Source organism: Saccoglossus kowalevskii, chromosome 21, assembly GCF_978046115.1.
Source record: "Saccoglossus kowalevskii chromosome 21, keSacKowa6.1, whole genome shotgun sequence".
Taxonomy (NCBI): Eukaryota; Metazoa; Hemichordata; class Enteropneusta; family Harrimaniidae; genus Saccoglossus; species Saccoglossus kowalevskii.
The window spans coordinates 6,944,879-6,964,297 of record NC_140661.1 but is presented as its reverse complement, the minus strand read 5'-3'; the positions used below and the strand labels follow the sequence as shown (position 1 = coordinate 6,964,297).

Sequence of the window (19,419 nt, the reverse complement as noted above, 5' to 3'; positions counted from 1 at the left end):
GCCATATAGTGTTTATGAACAGTGCCCTCACATCGTCATCTAGTGTTTATGAACAGTGCCCTCACATCGTCATCTAGTGTTTATGAACAGTGCCCTAACATCGTCATCTTGTGTTTATGAACAGTGCCCTCACATCGTCATCTTGTGTTTAAGAACAGTGCCCTCACATCATCATCTTGTGTTTAAGAACAGTGCAATCACATCGTCATCTAGTGTTTATGAACAGTGCCCTCACATCTCCATCTAGTGTTTATGAACAGTGCCCTCACATCGTCATCTAGTGTTTATGAACAGTGCTCTCACATCGTCATCTAGTTTTTATGAACAGAGCTCTCACATCGTCATCTAGTTTTTATGAACAGAGCTCTCACATCACCATTCAGTGTTTATGAACAGTGCCCTCACATTGTCATCTTGTGTTTATGAACAGTGCCCTCACATTGTCATCTTGTGTTTATGAACAGTGCCCTCACATCACCATCTAGTGTTTATGAACAGTGTCCTCACATCACCATCTAGTGTTTATGAACAGTGTCCTCACATCGCCATCTAGTGTTTATGAACAGTGCCCTCACATCGTCATCTAGTGTTTATGAACAGTGCCCTCACATCGTCATCTAGTGTTTATGAACAGTGCCCTCACATCTCCATCTAGTGTTTATGAACAGTGCCCTCACATCGTCATCTAGTTTTTATGAACAGTGCCCTCACATCGTCATCTAGTTTTTATGAACAGAGCTCTCACATCACCATTCAGTGTTTATGAACAGTGCCCTCACATTGTCATCTTGTGTTTATGAACAGTGCCCTCACATTGTCATCTTGTGTTTATGAACAGTGCCCTCACATCACCATCTAGTATTTATGAACAGTGCCCTCACATCGCCATCTAGTATTTATGAACAGTGCCCTCACATCACCATCTAGTGTTTAAAAACAGTGTCCTCACATTGCCATCTAGTGTTTAAAAACAGTGTCCTCACATCGCCATCTAGTGTTTATGAACAGTGCCCTCACATCACCATCTAGTGTTTATGAACAGTGCCCTCACATTGCCATCTAGTGTTTATGAACAGTGCCCTCACATCGTCATCTAGTGTTTATGAACAGTGCCCTCACATCGTCATCTAGTGTTTAGGAAGAGTGCCCTCACATTGCCATCTAGTGTTTATGAACAGTGCCCTCACATTGCCATCTAGTGTTTATGAACAGTGCCCTCACATCACCATCTAGTGTTTATGAACAGTGCCCTCACATCCTCATCTAGTGTTTATGATCAGTGCCCTCACATCGCCATCTAGTGTTTCTGAACAGTGCCCTCACATCACCATCTAGTGTTTATGAACAGTGCCCTCACATCACCATCTAGTGTTTATGAACATTGACCTCACATCGCCATATAGTGTTTATGAACAGTGCCCTCACATCGTCATCTAGTGTTTATGAACAGTGCCCTCACATCGTCATCTAGTGTTTATGAACAGTGCCCTAACATCGTCATCTTGTGTTTATGAACAGTGCCCTCACATCGTCATCTTGTGTTTAAGAACAGTGCCCTCACATCATCATCTTGTGTTTAAGAACAGTGCAATCACATCGTCATCTAGTGTTTATGAACAGTGCCCTCACATCTCCATCTAGTGTTTATGAACAGTGCCCTCACATCGTCATCTAGTGTTTATGAACAGTGCTCTCACATCGTCATCTAGTTTTTATGAACAGAGCTCTCACATCGTCATCTAGTTTTTATGAACAGAGCTCTCACATCACCATTCAGTGTTTATGAACAGTGCCCTCACATTGTCATCTTGTGTTTATGAACAGTGCCCTCACATTGTCATCTTGTGTTTATGAACAGTGCCCTCACATCACCATCTAGTGTTTATGAACAGTGTCCTCACATCACCATCTAGTGTTTATGAACAGTGTCCTCACATCGCCATCTAGTGTTTATGAACAGTGCCCTCACATCGTCATCTAGTGTTTATGAACAGTGCCCTCACATCGTCATCTAGTGTTTATGAACAGTGCCCTCACATCTCCATCTAGTGTTTATGAACAGTGCCCTCACATCGTCATCTAGTTTTTATGAACAGTGCCCTCACATCGTCATCTAGTTTTTATGAACAGAGCTCTCACATCACCATTCAGTGTTTATGAACAGTGCCCTCACATTGTCATCTTGTGTTTATGAACAGTGCCCTCACATTGTCATCTTGTGTTTATGAACAGTGCCCTCACATCACCATCTAGTGTTTATGAACAGTGTCCTCACATCGCCATCTAGTGTTTATGAACAGTGCCCTCACATCGTCATCTAGTGTTTATGAACAGTGCCCTCACATCGTCATCTTGTGTTTATGAACAGTGCCCTCACATTGTCATCTAGTGTTTATGAACAGTGCCCTCACATCACCATCTAGTGTTTATGAACAGTGCCCTCACATCACCATCTAGTGTTTATGAACAGTGCCCTCACATCACCATCTAGTGTTTATGAACAGTGCCCTCACATCACCATCTAGTGTTTATGAACAGTGCCCTCACATCACCATCTAGTGTTTATGAACAGTGCCCTCACATCGCCATCTAGTGTTTATGAACAGTGCACTCACATCGCCATCTAGTGTTTATGAACAGTGCACTCACATCATCATCTTGTGTTTATGAACAGAGCACTGACATCGCCATCTAGTGTTTATGAACAGTGCACTCACATCGCCATCTAGTGTTTATGAACAGTGCACTCACATCGCCATCTAGTGTTTATGAACAGTGACCTCACATCATCATCTCGTGTTTATGAACAGTGCTCTCACATCGCCATCTAGTGTTTACGAACAGTGCCCTCACATCTCCATCTAGTGTTTATGAACAGTGCCCTCACATCGTCATCTAGTGTTTACGAACAGTGCCCTCACATCGTCATCTTGTGTTTATGAATAGTGCCCTCACATCACCATCTAGTGTTTATGAACAGTGCACTCACATCGCCATCTAGTGTTTATGAACAGTGCCCTCACATCACCATCTAGTGTTTATGAACAGTGCCCTCACATCACCAACTAGTGTTTATGAACAGTGCACTCACATCGCCATCTAGTGTTTATGAACAGTGCACTCACATCGCCATCTAGTGTTTATGAACAGTGCCCTCACATCACCATCTAGTGTTTATGAACAGTGCACTCACATCGCCATCTAGTGTTTATGAACAGTGCCCTCACATCGCCATCTAGTGTTTATGAACAGTGCCCTCACATCGCCATCTAGTGTTTATGAACAGTGCACTCACATCGCCATCTAGTGTTTATGAACAGTGCCCTCACATCGCCATCTAGTGTTTATGAACAGTGCCCTCACATCGCCATCTAGTGTTTATGAACAGTGCTCTCACATCACCATACAGTCTTTATGAACAGTGCCCTCACATCACCATACAGTGTTTATGAACAGTGCCCTCGCATCATCATCTAGTGTTTATGAACAGTGCTCTCACATCACCATCTAGTGTTTATGAACAGTACTCTCACATCGCCATCTAGTGTTTATGAACAGTGCTCTCACATCACCATACAGTGTTTATGAACAGTGCCCTCACATCACCATACAGTGTTTATGAACAGTGCCCTCACATCATCATCTTGTGTTTATGAACAGTGACCTCACATCACCATCTAGTGTTTATGAACAGTGCACTCACATCGCCATCTAGTGTTTATGAACAGTGCACTCACATCGCCATCTAGTGTTTATGAACAGTGCACTCACATCGCCATCTAGTGTTTATGAACAGTGACCTCACATCATCATCTAGTGTTTATGAACAGTGCCCTCACATCGCCATCTAGTGTTTATGAACAGTGCCCTCACATCGCCATCTAGTGTTTATGAACAGTACTCTCACATCGCCATCTAGTGTTTATGAACAGTACTCTCACATCACCATCTAGTGTTTATGAACAGTGCTCTCACATCACCATACAGTCTTTATGAACAGTGCCCTCACATCACCATACAGTGTTTATGAACAGTGCCCTCACATCGCCATCTAGTGTTTAAGAACAGTGCAATCACATCGTCATCTAGTGTTTATGAACAGTGCTCTCACATCACCATACAGTCTTTATGAACAGTGCCCTCACATCACCATACAGTGTTTATGAACAGTGCCCTCGCATCATCATCTAGTGTTTATGAACAGTGCTCTCACATCACCATCTAGTGTTTATGAACAGTACTCTCACATCGCCATCTAGTGTTTATGAACAGTGCTCTCACATCACCATACAGTCTTTATGAACAGTGCCCTCACATCACCATACAGTGTTTATGAACAGTGCCCTCACATCGCCATCTAGTGTTTAAGAACAGTGCAATCACATCGTCATCTAGTGTTTATGAACAGTGCTCTCACATCACCATACAGTCTTTATGAACAGTGCCCTCACATCACCATACAGTGTTTATGAACAGTGCCCTCACATCACCATACAGTGTTTATGAACAGTGCCCTCACATCACCATACAGTGTTTATGGACAGTGACCTCACATCACCATACAGTGTTTATGGACAGTGCCCTCACATCATCATATTGTGTTTATGAACAGTGCCCTCACATCACCATTTAGTGTTTATGAACAGTGCCCTCACATCATCATCTTGTGTTTATGAACAGTGCCCTCACATCACCATCTAGTGTTTATGAACAGTCCCCTCAACATCATCATCTAGTGTTTATGAACAGTCCCCTCAACATCATCATCTGGTGTTTATGAACAGTCCCCTCAACATCATCATCTGGTGTTTATGAACAGTCCCCTCAACATCATCATCTTGTGTTTATGAACAGTGCCCTCACATTGTCATCTAGTGTTTAGGAACAGTGACCTCACATCGCCATCTAGTGTTTATGAACAGTGCCCTCACATTGTCATCTAGTGTTTATGAACAGTGACCTCACATCGCCATCTAGTGTTTATGAACAGTGCCCTCACATCACCATCTACTGTTTATGAACAGTGCCCTCACATCGTCATCTATTGTTTATGAACAGTACCCTCACATCGCCATCTAGTGTTTATGAACAGTGCCCTCACATCACCATCTAGTGTTTATGAACAGTGCCCTCACATCGTCATCTTGTGTTTATGAACAGTGACCTCACATCATCATCTTGTGTTTATGAACAGTGCCCTCACATCATCATCTAGTGTTTATGAACAGTGCCCTCACATCATCATCTTGTGTTTATGAACAGTGCCCTCACATCATCATCTTGTGTTTATGAACAGTGCACTCACATCATCATCTTGTGTTTATGAACAGTGCCCTCACATCATCATCTTGTGTTTATGAACAGTGCCCTCACATCACCATCTAGTGTTTATGAACAGTGCCCTCACATCGCCATCTAGTATTTATGAACAGTGCCCTCACATCGCCATCTAGTATTTATGAACAGTGCCCTCACATCACCATCTAGTGTTTATGAACAGTGCCCTCACATCGTCATCTTGTGTTTATGAACAGTGACCTCACATCGCCATCTAGTGTTTATGAACAGTGCCCTCACATCACCATCTACTGTTTATGAACAGTGCCCTCACATCGTCATCTATTGTTTATGAACAGTACCCTCACATCGCCATCTAGTGTTTATGAACAGTGCCCTCACATCATCATCTAGTGTTTATGAACAGTGCCCTCACATCATCATCTAGTGTTTATGAACAGTGCCCTCACATCATCATCTTGTGTTTATGAACAGTGCCCTCACATCATCATCTTGTGTTTATGAACAGTGCCCTCACATCACCATCTTGTGTTTATGAACAGTGCCCTCACATCACCTTCTAGTGTTTATGAACAGTGCCCTCACATCGTCATCTAGTGTTTATGAACAGTGCCCTCACATCGTCATCTAGTGTTTATGAACAGCGCCCTCACATAGTCATCTAGTGTTTATGAACAGTGTCCTCACATCGCCATCTAGTGTTTATGAACAGTGCTCTCACATCACCATCTAGTGTTTATGAACAGTGCCCACACATCACCATCTTGTGTTTATGAACAGTGACCTCACATCACCATCTAGTGTTTATGAACAGTGCCCTCACATCGCCATCTAGTGTTTATAAACAGTACTCTCACATCGCCATCTAGTGTTTATGAACAGTGCTCTCACATCACCATACAGTCTTCATGAACAGTGCCCTCACATCACCATACAGTGTTTATGAACAGTGCCCTCACATCATCATCTAGTGTTTATGAACAGTGCCCTCACATCGCCATCTAGTGTTTATGAACAGTGCCCTCACATCGCCATCTAGTGTTTATGAACAGTCCTCTCACATCGCCATCTCGTGTTTATGAACAGTGCTCTCACATCACCATACAGTCTTTATGAACAGTGCCCTCACATCACCATACAGTGTTTATGAACAGTGCCCTCACATCACCATACAGTGTTTATGGACAGTGACCTCACATCACCATACAGTGTTTATGGACAGTGCCCTCACATCATCATATTGTGTTTATGAACAGTGCCCTCACATCATCATCTAGTGTTTATGAACAGTGCCCTCACATCATCATCTTGTGTTTATGAACAGTGCCCTCACATCACCATATAGTGTTTATGAACAGTCCCCTCAACATCATCATCTAGTGTTTATGAACAGTCCCCTCAACATCATCATCTGGTGTTTATGAACAGTCCCCTCAACATCATCATCTGGTGTTTATGAACAGTCCCCTCAACATCATCATCTTGTGTTTATGAACAGTCCCCTCACATCATCATCTTGTGTTTATGAACAGTGCCCTCACATCGTCATCTATTGTTTATGAACAGTGCCCTCACATCATCATCTAGTGTTTATGAACAGTGCCCTCACATTGTCATCTAGTGTTTAGGAACAGTGACCTCACATCGCCATCTAGTGTTTATGAACAGTGCCCTCACATTGTCATCTAGTGTTTATGAACAGTGACCTCACATCATCATCTAGTGTTTATGAACAGTGCCCTCACATCATCATCTTGTGTTTATGAACAGTGCCCTCACATCGTCATCTTGTGTTTATGAACAGTGACCTCACATCGCCATCTAGTGTTTATGAACAGTGCCCTCACATCACCATCTACTGTTTATGAACAGTGCCCTCACATCACCATCTACTGTTTATGAACAGTGCCCTCACATCGTCATCTATTGTTTATGAACAGTACCCTCACATCGCCATCTAGTGTTTATGAACAGTGCCCTCACATCACCATTTAGTGTTTATGAAGTGCCCTCAAATCGTCATCTAGTGTTTATGAACAGTGCCCTCACATCATCATCTTGTGTTTATGAACAGTGCCCTCACATCATCATCTAGTGTTTATGAACAGTGCCCTCACATCATCATCTTGTGTTTATGAACAGTGCCCTCACATCATCATCTTGTGTTTATGAACAGTGCCCTCACATCATCATTTTGTGTTTATGAACAGTGCCCTCACATCATCATCTTGTGTTTATGAACAGTGCCCTCACATCGCCATCTAGTATTTATGAACAGTGCCCTCACATCGCCATCTAGTATTTATGAACAGTGCCCTCACATCGCCATCTAGTATTTATGAACAGTGCCCTCACATCACCATCTAGTGTTTATGAACAGTGCCCTCACATCATCATCTAGTGTTTATGAACAGTGCCCTCACATCATTATCTTGTGTTTATGAACAGTGCCCTCACATCATCATCTTGTGTTTATGAACAGTGCCCTCACATCACCATCTTGTGTTTAAGAACAGTGCCCTCACATCACCTTCTAGTGTTTATGAACAGTGCCCTCACATCGTCATCTAGTGTTTATGAACAGTGCCCTCACATAGTCATCTAGTGTTTATGAACAGTGTCCTCACATCGCCATCTAGTGTTTATGAACAGTGCTCTCACATCACCATCTAGTGTTTATGAACAGTGCCCTCACATCGCCATCTAGTGTTTATAAACAGTGCTCTCACATCACAATTTAGTGTTTATGAACAGTGCTCTCACATCACCATCTAGTGTTTATGAACAGTCCCCTCACATCATCATCTAGTGTTTATGAACAGTGCCCTCACATCGTCATCTAGTGTTTATAAACAGTGCTCTCACATCGTCATCTAGTGTTTATGAAGTCTTCTCACATCATCATCTAGTGTTTATGAATAGTGCCCTCACATCACTATCTAGTGTTTATGAACAGTGCTCTCACATCACAATTTAGTGTTTATGAACAGTGCTCTCACATCACCATCTAGTGTTTATGAACAGTCCCCTCACATCATCATCTAGTGTTTATGAATAGTGCCCTCACGTCATGTCGTATTTATGAACAAACTCTCACCATCTCATGTTAATAAACCGTCGCCACAAAACCCCATTGAGTGTTCAGATCATATTATTAATATTACTACTTACTTGTTGGCATCAATAAACGCAACATATTCCTCTGTCGGTTGAATATTTCTAATGCCCTGCAGCAAGTTTTCATTCATATTCTGATAATCTAGATTACTAGTATTTGTCAGGCCAGCATAGTGAGTTAGCAGTTGTTTACTGTCATAACAAAAAAAAATGCTTAATATTAACAATCAAAATTCATTTTCTACAATAAGTTTACATGAAACACAAGCCATGAATGGCACAAGGTTAACATTTCAGAACTTCAATGAGTTTAAAAATGAGATAACACTGGTGCAAGATTGTTACGGTATGCATTTCAAAAACCATAATGATGTCAGCAAGAATCCTGGATTTGATGATATATCAGACACCCACTTTTCATATCAAGTTTGAAACAAATAGGCCTAAGTGTGCCAAGGAAAAGTCCATTTTAGTGCATTTCCTGATCAAAAAATAAACATAAGTCAGTCATCTTCAATCAGATAATAAACTCATTGAACATGCATATACCGGTACCTCAAGAATTGGTCCGAGGTACAGGTCCAAATTCACTGACACACAGAAATTAAACCATAAATGCCTGTTGTCAGAAACTCAAAAGACTGACAATGCATACATGTATAAAGCAATACAAGAAATATAATAGCATGATACTTAATCAGTAGGTATAATGGACAAAAGTACTATCACCAATTGCCAGAAAGAATTGCTCAGATGTCAGCTTATCCGATTATAGGTAGCAGTGCTCAGATGACACCTTCACATTTGCTTCACTTTTGATGACCACTAATCTTGGGTATGACATTGCCATGAAAGATACTGCCTGTCCACTACAATAACTGCTGTTAAAAAAAGACTCATCAGATACTGTGCCCTTTTTGAGAAAGGGAAAAAAGAGAATTGCAGATGGAGACCTACCCTCTCACCCAAGCACTCGCTAGAAGGACTGCCAAATATGCCTAAACTTCAATCATTGTTACAACCTTTGAAATCAACTTACACTTGAGATACATAACTTTCTTCAGCTTGTTGGTGTGCATCAAGTAACCTTGGTAATACAACTTCTTTGTAATGTTCTTGATGTGTTTGTGCTGTATGAATTGATACAACATAATCATTGTGTACTTTATGTAGCCTTACTGTATTCTTCCTGTATTTGTCTTTTAACTTCATCAAATCTTTATCACTTTTACCTATTATATAGATAAAAACAATTATTATACATCTGTCACAGCGAGTTACGTGTCGTAATTTTGCGGTATTTACAGGGGATTTTCATCCTACCATATTAGGAAATGCAAATTCCAAATATGGAACGATTACGCGCATAAGCGTTGTACAATAATAAAAACAAACATGGCTGCACACCAGAGTTTGACCGGACTCCACACAAAGAAGTTCGCTGATTCTGTTCTAAACATTTTGAATTTCGGCATTCCCATAGTGTATCATTGGAAGGAAAAGATGAATAATAATAAGGTTCTACCTCAAAGTATGCACTCAGACAGCACGCCGTGCATTGACCTCTGCTGCGAGTCGGTCGATACTCCAGCTCTACTGCCTTCATGTACACTTTGAGGTATTCTCGTAATAAACTTATATTACATTAAAATTGTATAGTCTTTATTATTTGTTGAAAGCCTTCAAACAACAGCATATAAAAGGTAAGATTTTAGTATGCAAAACATACTTGTGGTGATGCATCAGGTCAAAGTTCCCCTACAAAATCAATGTCTACAAAATCCTGAATGTCTAATCATGATTATTATGCATCTGACACTGAAGGCAAAAGAATTTACTCGCCGGTAAAATGGTGTACGGTCATGTTTGAATGACATTCTTATTTACATGCATTTAGCAGGGTATGTCACATTCATACACTGTTCTTTGTTTCTAGCACATCATGAAAAAAGAATCTTGTCACTGAGACCCTGTACTCAGTAAGGGAATGTAACTTACTATTAGGGCAGTAAGGGAATGCATTGACCCTCACTCTGTGTTGGTCGATACAAACACTGTACTGCCTTTGTGCATACTTTGCAGTATTCTCATAATAACCTCACAATATTTGACATAGCATGTACTATAAAATCTGTATTAAAAGTCGCGTTTTTATTAAAATGGTACAATACAACAGAGGGGATGCGGTTTCAATTAGAGCATCTACACATATGAGAAATTGTGATTTGATTGTGTGGCTTCTAATACAGATTTTACAGTATTAAAAGAAGTGAACATGGTTAACTTTGTTGATTGAGTTGTCAATAAATTATATTATATATGACAGTAGTTAATAGTTAAAATGCATTTAAGCCATAACCTAATAATCCAGTATACAATAAATTTTTGGTTTCTGTGCACTCCTATCAGAGACAAATATGACATTAAATATTTCTAATCAGATTGCATAATATTTCCATATCAGCAAAGATAAATTTCACTATTCATTATGGATGATAACTTTATTTTCACTTTTGATATAAAATGCATTCCATTTCTTTTTAAGTACATGTCACTAACTACAAAGACAAATTATTCTTACCTTTACTCACTGCCTCATCATATTTAGCTTTTGTATCACGGGCGTCTCGCGCTATTTTCTGATATTTGATGAAATTTTCGGTAACTTCATCTTTCATCTAAACATAAATGAAGTGTAACCAAAATATTAGACAATTATTCTTCCCAAACTTAAATGCCACTGCTATCTTCTGACAGTTGGTAGCAAATTTTTTTGTTAACCGGTTTATAAGAAACAAATTTCCATGAATTTTATGAGCAAGTGAAAAACGCAAAATTCTGTAGGTGTGAACATTTTTCTATTGTCCGAAGACGCAGAGCAAGTGACATTATGTCTTCAAAAAATGCGATAAAATCTTCAAATTGCAGTGAAAATTCATGATAATCATTATAATTCTTACATTTTTGTAGCAGCAAAAATTAAACAGTTGAATAATTTACAGTATATTCTAGGTGTGGGACTGCGTGACCATATTTTTATGATGAAAAAATTTACTTATTTATTAAATTGACTCTGTGAGCGAGGATTCCAATCTACAGCTTGTTCTTAATAAGCAGGTGAAATGTAAGGAAGACACAGATCATTTTGTAGCAATCCCCTACTGCATTAGAACACATCCTGTCTATAGCATGGAGGAGTAATAGAATTATCACCATGCTAAAAGGGAACACCTTTGAAAGTTGAATAATAAATTAAAGTGTAGAGTCGTCACATAGACATGTGGTAGGCCACCATAGCATGTCGCTGTTTACAAATGAGTGCCTAACCATAAGCCTTTACATTTTAGCATGTGTTGTTATCATCATTTATGACTCAACACTTGCACATGCACAGGTGACAGCCTCTTGGCTTTAAATGTACAGTGATCTAGATAAAAAGAAAACCTCACTAATGTGACCAGTGAGTACCAATTAGGTCAAAAAGTCCCTGATGAAAGAACATTACATGTTAGTGTTTTACGCTATAGACTACCGTTAAAGTCCTATTATAAACCGCGGTTTATATTACAATGTATCAATTTAAAAATTGGGATCAAAAGCTCAAGTTCGGGGTGCAGTTTCTATTACGTACATATTGCAATCACTAAATGGGCGTGGTCATTTTTTGTCCACAACACATGCACAAAACAAACAATACACCGTACAATCTCTTGAATAGGCGTCGGGGAAGAGTGAAAGGCCTTATTTTGGTTCTAAAATAGGCGTTACGAAATGTTGAAAAATTACAGTCTATCAAAAAAAATGTCCACATGATACAAAAAATACTCAGTATTTTTAATGTAATATGCATTTATTTTTTTAATTTTCTTGGTAACGAAAAGTATATTCTAACAGAAGTTTCAAATAAAAACATGAATGCACTGCTTAGTAGCAAATGATCACAGAACGGTAGCTCGATCCGACCATGCTGCGGGTCACAAGTGAATAACTTACTTGTTTTCGAAGTGTTGATATTGATGATTATTATTTAGTAGTGATTACAATAACGGACGAAAAATAAATCCGTTGAATTGTTATAAAATGCAAGTAAAATTCAACTTAGTTTCCCCGTAAGCGAATGATTTCAGTCACATGTAAACAGCCGATACGATATCCGCCATGTTTTTGAATGCTCACGTGACGTATTATTGACCGGATAGGTCAAGTTGCTAATTAACCAATCAAAATGCTGGATGGTGCCCACGTGTCTAAATTACATAGCTCATTTAAATATGTTAATGACAGTTCAGCGACCTCATGGTGAACGCAACACGGAAGAGATTTACTGATAATGTAGTGCGATCTTTTGCCTTTGATTTCCATAGGAAAAACAGCATGATTTTTTTTTTAAATCAAGAAATTATTTGTTTTCGAAAGATAAATTATTCTTCAATGCTCAGTTTAACACTTTTACGGTGATAAAAGCTCATTGTCTAAAACTTACGAAACACAGACGTATTCAGAAAGAGTATTGACAGTGGTTGCCGCCAGAACAAAGGCAGTTTCATTGCCTGTCTGACATCTTATCATCGCTGAACAATAAATAGGTGTGAATATTTTTAGGCATGTTGTCGAAACAAATGAATACGATTAGGAACAATGTCGTTTTGGAACAGCTGGTTGAAACAATGAAGTCAGTCATGGTCTTGTTGAATTGGGGGTGCGGTTAGTAATAGGTACTTTTCAAGTTTTCAATTTTTGTTAAGAACTCTTTAACCCCAAAGCCGGAATTGGGGGTGCGGTTAATATTACGTATGCAGTTTATATTAGGACTTTAATGGTAATAATAAAATTTTCTATTTAACCCATTGACTGCCAAATATTTCTTTTGCCAAAATTTCAGTGCAAATATTTTTATATTTGATACAGACAGTTCAGATATTGCTTTTTGTTTCTGACCAAAAGGTTTGTCAATTTTTATAAACATTTCACAAGAGGTGTCAAAAGTTGACAATGGCGCTCAACCAAGCATATTAATACAAATTCATTGGATTATAGCAATGACAGTAGAAGTTACAGAAATATACGTTTTAAAGTGTGTTATATTTACCTTTAAATAGTCAGTGTCTACTTGTATTCTTTCTTGGACATAACGTCTTTTCATTTCAATTTTTTCTCGTATTAAATTATTTAGTTTGTTCAGGACATTCTCATTAAGATCTTCTACTGATTTTTTCATTTTCTGGCATATGTTATCAGTTTCCTTTAGAACAGTTGACCATGCCTGAAAGTACACACCAATTGATTATGTCATAGTGAAAGTACACACAAATTGATGATGTTATAGGTACAGTGCACACAAATTAACGATGTCATATCAATAGTACACACAAATTATGATATCAATACTGTTCTATTTAACACATTCTAAATAAACAAAAGCACAGAAAATTAGGGAATTTCACTATTTCATCTTCATTGAGATGCTGTTTTGAAATATACTTTTGCAATACTGTAAAATGATTAATTTTCACTGGGTTTAAATTTCGCTGATTTACCATTTCAGGCATATTCAGTGGGTTTTAAATTCACGGATTTATCATTTAGATATTGTGTTCTATGCTAAATTTTACATAATCACTGGGTTTTAATTTAGCGCATTTTCCAGTCAGCAAAATAAGCTAAATTAAAACCCAGTGAATAATTAACCCCTTTACAGTATTATTTTCCTACTGACTACAATGACGTGTGTAATATCTTAACATCATACCATTGTGTCTTCATAAATGTACAATAGCAAGCACATACCAGTTATGTGTTATGTACATGTTAGTATTTAACACCAGTTGTGTCTGCTGCTAGATAATAACAAGAAAATAACTATCACCCACCATTTTGCTGTTACTATTAAAACAGAACAGAAATTATTGGTATAACTAGTGGTGTGATGGAACAACAATGCACAACCACAACTTAAAAATTTGAAAATTGTCATGCAATTAATATGCATGGATTTCTACCAAAACCCATATCAAATCTGCACATTAGCCCAGAGCATTTCTTCATCAAGTTTCATCAAAAATCAACATATGTCAGGGCTTTCATTAAGTTTAAGAGTAGAAGGTAAATGTAATATAGTAGGACACAAAAGGAAATTTATTTTTTTTGTCCGCATTGCACTACGGACAGGGGGGGGGGGGGTTCTTTTTAGCAAAAATGTCAATATTAGTGATGGTTAGATCAATTTTTAAGCTATGAATACATGGCTTTTGCTTCTTCAAACTGATCTGTTCATTCATAATGGACCCGTTTCAGAGAATATTAACGTGACAGTGAATATTAATACTGATAATATTATATTAAAATACACACATACCAGTTCGCTATCACACAATATAAGCAGAAAACATTAATTACAATTAACATAATCATTTTAATATAAGTTATTTTAACCATACATGTATGTAAAATCAGATTAACCGGTATTTCCATGACCTTGTGCTCATTTGAAATAAGCATCACAGTCAGAGTCCAAGTCAAGTTCATCATCTGTCCCATAGGCATCATCTTCAGACAGACTGAGATCCAACTCCTTCAAAGCTCTCTGAGTTTCACATCTAATTTCATTAAGTACATCTACATGTACAGGATTCAGATTGCTAACTTCATGCTGACTTGGACTACTAGCTGCAACATGAATACAAAGATTGTAAATATGCTAACCAATTGATGATCCAATTTCAATCAAGCAATTATTTAATTAAACTTTAGATTAGAATAATACTTATAATACTTGGTGTGGATGACACTAACAATAACTTTCTATTTATTGTAGAGTAATTATAAATGTATAAATATTATACCACACATGGTAATGCAGCACTGGAAACATTACAATATAGAATATAATGATAAATTTATTTGACATAAATTATAAATATCAGACCCCCACCCCCACCCCAAATAAAATAAGTACTAATACTTTACCAACACCAATACACCCAACACAATTTAGTTACAACTTACCCACTTCAAATATTCTATCTCTCAACTTTGATTACATCTAGAAATTAAATTATTAGCGGTAAATGATTAGCGGTAATATAAATCAAAATTGTTATTATTTATATGGCGCCGCTAACAGTGTGACAAAATATAAATTAAAAGTAGACTGATCACATTCAAAAAAAATAAAAATAAACGTTGACGTGAACCCAATCCATCCCAAACCCTCTCATGTAGCAGCACTAGCTATCAGAGTGTAAGTTGTTACGGCTGATGGACGCCGGTCACAGCAATTACGTAGCTACGTAAAACACCGGCGTACTAATTAGTAATTGACTTCAAAACAATAAAAATACAAGTGGCTTCCTATTATTTTCTGACAAATGTGATCGAACTCTGACTGTAACAATGTAAATACTTACCCTTGATCCGCTTAAATCCCGAATCCAAAAGGGACTTCTGATTTCCGGGACGTGACAAAGCAAACTTTTTTCTTTTGTCCTCCATTTTGATTTACCGTGGTAGTGCTTTGTAAATAGTACGCGAGTTTTGATTGGCCGATATTACGAGGCTGACCGGGAAAGAACCAATAGGACTGCTCATTTCGAACAATGCTCATTATGGCTTGCACAAAAGGTCGCCAAAGGTCAAACTGCGTAAATTTAATGATCACATTGCGTACGTAATTTGTTATATCTGGGGAAGCCTCAGAACGCATGTTTTAGTTCTATGGGACATGATTTTATGGTTTCATCTTCAAAGGAAAAATAAACATTTTGTTTTGATTTTAATAAAATATTTAATAATAAAGTAGCCGGCAAACCCGCAGCAAGTAGGCAGATACTTTGGCCGGTTGCCGGCTGTTAATGAAAGCCCTGTATGTTTCTTGAAATATCAGTGGAACAGACGAACACAAGCACACATACATCCATACAGACAATCTAACTACAAAAACTCCTATTGTGTGCTTCACACACGGAAGTAAAAAATGGCCACACCCATTTTTTTTTATTCAAGAAGCTCACAATAATCAGAGAGGGGTATTTACATATAAAACAAAGTTGGAATGTAAAACTTACTTGATAAACTTGACCATCATATATGCTCATCCCATCGAGTCTGCTACCCAAAGTTGAAAATCCTGCCAGTGATGTTGTGTAATCACGATCACATTTGATACGAAGTGTGATGCATTTCTTCATTGTTTCCAACAATCTGATTTCCTGATCACATAGTTTGAGCAATGCATCATGGGATGCCTTACTTTGTAGCTCTTTACCAAAAGCCATCATATTTCCACCAGGCTGAAAATTAGACAAAAATATTTTAAATGTTATAATTATCATCAGATAGAAAACTTGCAACAAAAGGTCACAATTACTGAATTAGAAACTTCAAAACATTCTAAATACCAAAATTTCTCACAATAAAATTTCAGGACAACATTTTCTAGCCATCTGAAAAGGAATACTTGGAGCGCAGTTATATAGTGCTATTATTTCATAATATTTACAAAACTAAACAAGATATATTACATGACTCTAGATTCTATGAGCCCATGGAGACTAGTAGTAATTTATTAAAACAACATACTAATCATTTAAATGCCTTTAGATGCAATCTTGGGCATTTCCCTGGCGTAAATCTCGGCAACCTCAAGGCAATTTTTCATCGTAAAATGCACTGGCAATTGAACAAAATCGATAAGATTTTTTTTATCTTATTTAAACTACAAAAACAAATTAACCGGCAGACTGCGCCAGTCTACTGCTTACCTAACGCGTTGACTTACGTTAACGCCATGTTAAGATTAGGACCGTGCCAACGCCTCGTTAACGCAGGTTAGCTTTGCTTTAACGCAAGCAGCTCATTAACTTTGATAGTTTTGTTTGCATGCAAATGAAGAGAACAATAGTGTTCTATATTACGTGATCGTGTGTGCAACAAGGCTGGCTGAAAAGACTTAGTCTGTAGACTCTAGTATTTGAATTTGTGCGAACGTTTTACATTTTTAATAAAAAATAAAACTATGTATTTTTTTATGTCCAATGTCATTTTGATTATATAAAAAAATGATGTAGTCACGTTGCAACAGTTATTAGAATGATACAGTACGACATACAAAGTATCATTTTTTGCTTATGTCATTGGCAAAAATGTGTACGATTCAGTAAAATACTGACTAACATAAAGTCGTACAAATTGTACTTCAATTTTTGTACAAAATCAGTAATCACGTGCGACATGATTATTAAAAAAATCTAACCTTGCAAACATAATCTTGCATTGACATGGTTTTTTTTGTTTGTTTTTTCAAAAAACAACGTTGCCCTTCAGTTAACTCTAAGTATTCATGAGTTAAAACATATTTGTGTTATTAAAAAAACAGCACACTTAGTAAACGATGTTGAAATATTCAAAGCCAAATCAGAGTTGCAGTACCGCCGGATATACCACAGGTAATAATTTTAGATGGACTTGCGTTTTGTTTATATAGTAATATAACTCGAACATAAATATGTCAGGAATATGATTATGATGGTTGTTCAACATTAAAATGATTGACATTTGTATCTGATCGTCAAACGAGTATTGAGAGATATTGCTCTGAAACAGCATTAATTAAAACAAAATCTGCCATTTTGAATTCATGTATAATGAATATATAAAATTTGAACATAATCAGTCAAAGCATGTCAGAGATATGGCACTAGAGCTGCATGCATTAATACAAAATGGCCACCAGTTGGCCATTTTAAATCCGATTTGAAAAATAAAATGACGTGCATCAGGAACCCATAATGTCTAATGTATGTACCAAGTTTGAACAAAATCCATCCATAAATGCCAGAAATGCTTGATATTTGGTGATTTTTTAGCACAAAAATGGCCACCATTCAGCCATTTTGAATAGGATCATCAAACCAATATATCTGTATATCTATGACATGATTTATAATGAATGTCAAAAATTTGAACATAATCAGTCTAAGCAAGTCAGAGATATGGCACTAGAACCACATTCATTAAAACAAAATGGCTGCCAGTCGGCCATTTTGAATCTTACATGTATCTGAAAAACAAAATTATGTGCATCGAGGTCCTATAATGTTCAACATATATACAAGGTTTGAACAAAATCCATCTGTAAACAGCTGGGAAATGCTTGATTTTGATGATTTTTTAGCACAAAAATGGCCACCAGATCGTGAAATAAATTGACGTGCATATGTATAATATCATGTATGATGTATGTGTGAAGTTTGATTGTGATTGGTCCAGGCATTTCTAAGATACAGGTCGGACGCACGCACGCACGCACAGACGCACGAACGGTCAAAACATAAGTCCCTGTTTTTGGACTGCATCCAAACGGGGATTAAAAAGGTTGCTCAGGTAACGCGCCAGTTCAGTGCGTGACTTGGGGTCAATACACACTTAATGTCAATTGCGCCCCAAAATGATGTCGACGATTACTCAATTGTCGCAGCGCATGTTGTACCAAGTCCATGATACACCCAGTTTCAACTCCGGCTTGCTTTTCCTTCTTAGTGCATGTTCTTGTTCATGTAAAATGCGACCTCTCACTAATGTATTAAAACACTTTGAATTTATACTTATGCAGGATTATATTTGGTCATTTTAGCATGGTGCTGAAGAATTTTAACCTGGTGGCGTGATATTTAGCCTGGAGACGTATGATATTACCATGGTGGCCCGCCCTACCAAATCAATTTTTGGTACGGTACTTTTTCAAACTTTATAAAAACATTAAATGAATATAATTTGATACTGTAAAATACTTTATTTTCGCTTGGACTTAATTTTCGCAATTTTTGCTGAAGGAATGATTCAGTGAAAATAAAATCCAGCTAATATACTTTTTTCCTATATTTTACATTCAACTCATCAAAAATCAGTGAAAATAAATTGCATACAAAACACTCAAAAAGTCTTTCAGCAAAAATTAAATCCAGCGAAAATAAAGTATTTTACAGTACATTGAAGCTGAAAGAGGCA

General features: G+C 37.6%; 1 protein-coding gene and 1 long non-coding RNA gene across 4 annotated transcripts in view; both read right to left on the bottom strand.

The window, feature by feature from the left end:
• Window positions 1-19,419, bottom strand: part of LOC102806410 (tyrosine-protein kinase Fer-like) — a 72,487-nt gene that overhangs the window by 27,619 nt on the left and 25,449 nt on the right. For both annotated transcript variants that reach the window (XM_085494830.1, XM_085494831.1), the window contains exons 2-6: window positions 16,479-16,703; window positions 13,505-13,678; window positions 10,997-11,093; window positions 9,455-9,647; window positions 8,470-8,607 (exon numbers count right to left, since the gene is read on the bottom strand). In XM_085494830.1, coding sequence (XP_085350956.1) covers window positions 8,470-8,607; window positions 9,455-9,647; window positions 10,997-11,093; window positions 13,505-13,678; window positions 16,479-16,703 — 827 coding nt within the window. The remainder of the gene's footprint in view (window positions 1-8,469; window positions 8,608-9,454; window positions 9,648-10,996; window positions 11,094-13,504; window positions 13,679-16,478; window positions 16,704-19,419) is intronic.
• Window positions 14,808-15,962, bottom strand: LOC146729601 (uncharacterized). Of its 2 annotated transcripts, XR_014928009.1 has the most exons (3): window positions 15,822-15,948; window positions 15,421-15,457; window positions 14,808-15,081 (listed from the first exon to the last, which is right to left on the bottom strand). It is a non-coding gene; the product is annotated as an uncharacterized LOC146729601 (long non-coding RNA). The 2 variants fall into 2 exon arrangements; XR_014928008.1 differs by lacking the exon at window positions 15,421-15,457 and having other exon boundaries at window positions 15,822-15,962.